We start from the raw sequence: 2,540 nt of genomic DNA, 5'->3' as shown, positions 1-2,540 counted from the left end.
GAACTTGTAGCCAGTGATAGGGACATAATGTCTTATGTCTGCGCTTGGTCTGGATGTATTCTCTTTGGCCACTCCTGCATATGCTTTCGTTATGGATGTTGATGGATAAAAGGGCGCTTGTCTTAGGATAGTGTTTTTGACTGCCAGTACTTCAACATTGTAACTTCCCTCTTTACGTGTACTACCTCTGCCCCCCTGACAACAATGAGGACCCTTTTGTTGGTTCCACATCCCATTCTATTTTCTCTGCCTTCTGTTTTACTTTATCCTCGCTCTCAGCTTTATTTGCATTTCTCTTGCCCACCATTTCTTTCTTCCCCTCTTTTTCACATTCCACAAATTTTTGCTGCCAACTAGTTCTCATATATACCCCCCACTTTTTTCCTCCCTTTGAGGCAACATTGGGTATATGATGTCACAGTGAGCCCTCCTCACACAAGCTTGAAGAAATTGTTCTGAATATACCCAGTTGCTTTTAAATCTCGATCTGTCTCCCTTAACCCTTTGTGCTCTGGAATCTTATGGAGACTGCAACTGACCTTCTACTGAAATCTGTTGCTCAGACCTTTAAGATACATTGCTGTAGTAGGTATCTGCAGGACCTCATCCCCGACACTAATATTTGTTACAATTTTAGATCGTATTTTTTTTTCTTTTGTTAGTCCTCTGTGTATTTATAAACCTTAATAAAAACACTTGGTTATAAAAGATTAAGCAAGTATTCTTTAAGACCTGAGCTGCATAGGCAAGTTTAGCGGCTCAACCGCAACTATGTAAAATGACAATTATTCATTATATGAGTGGGGACCAACTGTTGAACAGAGGACTACGTATAGTGTAGGCTACACAAGCAACATATAGTAGCAATTAATTGCACAATGCATCAAGAATATCACTAATGGCTACTACATGCTACCTGTAGGTTAAACCAAATGGAGTAATTTCTTCATTCTGTTTAGCAATCAATTGCTGCTCCCATCTACTAAATCACTAGCAGTTGTGGCATGAGCAATAAATATTGCCTGGGTGGGCTTTATACTGGAAATATGACCAATACATATTTTTCCAGTTTGTACATGGTAACATTGTCTTAACATAGGTCTTCTTTGGATTCTGGAATACAGAAATTGCAAGTCAACTCTTGCCAAGCATATTAATAAATATTCTTTATTTTCAATTCTGCACATTGCGCTTTTACATTATCACATCCAAAACATTTAGCAAGTGGATGTCTAAATTTTGTTAAATCCTATATTTGGTTTGTTACCATTTTGTACAAAATTATAATTACAACATTTGACGCTAAAGGTTGTGTGCACATGTGAACGTTGAAACAATCGAAAAGCAGAAAAAAAAAAAAAGGGAAAAAAGGTGCGGGGGTGTTACTCTCATTATAAGAAATTATAACCCAGAAATCAACAAAAATGTGCTTTGAACCTCTTCCCTTGAGAAAATAAAATTAACAAGGAAAAAAAAAAATCTGGTAAAAATTCAAGAGACCAAATCAGAAAATTTTGTAAGACAGAAAACAGTGCGGTAATCATTCTGATTATTTCAATGAAAGTCAGAATTTGTTTATTGTGTTTAATTTGCTCCAGCTGTTGCTAACCAGCTACTACAAACAGGATTCTGGTGATCATGTAGGAGACAGTACTTATTAAACTTTTCCTTCAGATACTGTCTAAACTGCTGCCGGTTACTGTAAAAGGACCGGTTGTTTGCCATAAAGGCCTGGATTTCATCTTGAGATAGGCCGTCTTCCTCTTCTGAAGTGCATTCTGATTCATCCTGAAAAACACAAATACAGGATCTGGTTAAACATCTCCAGGTGTGTTTCACCATATAAACCCTGTCTACCGATGTGTCCTAACTGGTGTAGAAGTGGTAAAACTAGAAAAACTGAAGTGCTGCAAATATGGCAACAACTCAGAAGTGTCACACTTTCAACTAGAATACAACATCTAAACAGAGGACGCATCCCTTACATCCCAGAACTAGCATTGCAACAGGATTTGGCCAATCACATGTTCCAGCATTGCATAGATGATGTGATGTGCCTGATGACTGTCATCTTAAGAAGTTTCCTCTACTCAACTGGATAAGCTCTAATAATAATAGTTTGTAATAGTCTGACAAACAATTACTGTGCAACACTGTACTCAAATTCATTTTATATCATTTCTTTAGATGGTATTAGTTGCCAGTGAATTTTTGTATTTACTATATAGAAAGGGAGGGAAAAAAATGGGTTTGCTTACATTTACCTTCAATTTCACACTCATTGGTGGTCAGCGGCACTTTAGTACCCCTCTTCTTCAATCTGCTGATCCCTCTTCCTGCTTTTTTTTGGCTTTACACATTGCAGGCTACAACTTTGCTTCAGCTCGGAAAGGTTTTTTCAAGATGGTCGTCGGGACCCACTCGGCTGGCTGACTTGACAGCTGGCTCTGCCTCTCTACAGCCAGTTGTGCCCGCCCCCTCACCTCTCTGTACCTCTAGCTCTCCCTGGACAGGTACTGACGGTCACCTCTCTCTGTAAG

At 38.7% G+C, this 2,540-nt stretch overlaps 1 protein-coding gene across 1 annotated transcript in view; it reads right to left on the bottom strand.

Annotated features, from left to right (window-relative positions):
- Positions 1 to 1,145: 1,145 nt before the first annotated feature.
- The window catches only part of GGNBP2 (gametogenetin binding protein 2), a 28,695-nt gene continuing 27,300 nt past the window's right edge, over positions 1,146 to 2,540 (bottom strand). The window contains exon 13 of the mRNA XM_018567001.1: positions 1,146 to 1,788. Coding sequence (XP_018422503.1) covers positions 1,585 to 1,788 — 204 coding nt within the window. The 3' untranslated portion in view covers positions 1,146 to 1,584. The remainder of the gene's footprint in view (positions 1,789 to 2,540) is intronic.

Source organism: Nanorana parkeri, unplaced genomic scaffold, assembly GCF_000935625.1.
Source record: "Nanorana parkeri isolate BGI_ZX_2015 unplaced genomic scaffold, ASM93562v1 scaffold996, whole genome shotgun sequence".
NCBI classification, from domain to species: Eukaryota; Metazoa; Chordata; class Amphibia; order Anura; family Dicroglossidae; genus Nanorana; species Nanorana parkeri.
The sequence above is the reverse complement of the archived record's forward strand: the minus strand, read 5'-3'. Positions and strand labels throughout refer to the sequence as shown.